The 1,259-nt window shown below is 40.3% G+C and overlaps 1 protein-coding gene across 1 annotated transcript in view; it reads right to left on the bottom strand.

The window, feature by feature from the left end:
* ralaa (v-ral simian leukemia viral oncogene homolog Aa (ras related)) overlaps nt 1–1,259 on the bottom strand; it is a 3,851-nt gene that overhangs the window by 1,372 nt on the left and 1,220 nt on the right. The window contains exon 2 of the mRNA XM_032503639.1: nt 227–456. Coding sequence (XP_032359530.1) covers nt 227–340 — 114 coding nt within the window. The 5' untranslated portion in view covers nt 341–456. The remainder of the gene's footprint in view (nt 1–226; nt 457–1,259) is intronic.

Below are 1,259 nucleotides of genomic sequence, written 5' to 3' on the forward strand. Positions count from 1 at the left end.
TGAGGAGCCGTTAACCATAGTCCTCATAAATCCACCAGAGTTTAAAATTCCAACAGAAAGAAAGCGGAAGGTAACGAGCCATCGGGTCGAAAAGAGTGTGATCCGGCGGAATTTCCGGCAGCACCGGAGCAATTCCGGAAGTGGAAAGTTGTGGATATAGACTGTCAATTATGCAAACAAGAGAAACTTTCCTTAACTTGGCACTGTTGAGATGCAAGTTACTCACCTCGTCATACATGAACTGGAGTGTCAGGGCTGATTTCCCCACTCCTCCACTGCCCACCATTATCACTTTGTGAAGGGCTAGAGAGTTCTGCCCTTTTGGCTTTGCAGCTGCCATGGCTCTGTGTACCGGGAGATCAGAGTGTGAAAGGTAGAAAGTTCAAGGTGGAGCTGCAGGGAAGGATTGTGAAATGAAGACCTTAAATCCAGGTGCAACAGGGGGCCGAATAATTCCTGGGGAGGAAAAAAAAAAAAAAAGGAAAGAGAGAAGAAATCCTTTCATCATCATTTCCGAGGCTCTAGATTCCATTTCTGCAGTTACATTGCAAAGCCATCACTGTGTCTTGTAGCAATACAAAAAAGAAAACTGGATAAACTGCTTTTCCACTATAAATGTAGTGCAGAGGATTATTCTCTGTGACAGTTCAAGACTACAGCAAGATAAAATGTGTGAATCACCCCTGGCACTAGATTGATACATAGAAACTACTTTATAATCAGTATTTCTCATTATCACTCCTCCCTCCTGTGTCTGCAGAATGATTACATGTCCCTAATGTAGCTAGTGATTACTGTCCCTTTTTCTTTGCAAGGACAAAAAAACAAAAACATTATAGAAATAGATTTCATTAGTGGAAAAATAATACTCATGACAATATCTTCCTGTACAATGTGCAGAGATTATTTGGGTGACCCAAACGAAACATATCTGCACAAACATCTGCATAAAGTTGATAAGAAAAAAAAGGTCTGCCCGAAAAGTGAATTTACGGTCGATTTTGTAGGATCAGCAAAATGCCAAAAATCAAGAGCTTAATGCAATGCTATTTTGCAGACAAGCAAGTTTCACATGCTGGATATCACACCACCACAAATACATTTTGCAAAAGACTTTGCTTTGAGAAAACACTAAAGACATATGGATAAGCAAACAGTAGGCAAAGCCCAGTAACTTAAGGGGAACCTGTGAAAGCCATTTAGCAAAGACATAGAACTTTTTTTTAGAGCTTCAGGGTAACATCAGGCAGTATTTTTTT

Source organism: Etheostoma spectabile, chromosome 22, assembly GCF_008692095.1.
Source record: "Etheostoma spectabile isolate EspeVRDwgs_2016 chromosome 22, UIUC_Espe_1.0, whole genome shotgun sequence".
Taxonomy (NCBI): Eukaryota; Metazoa; Chordata; class Actinopteri; order Perciformes; family Percidae; genus Etheostoma; species Etheostoma spectabile.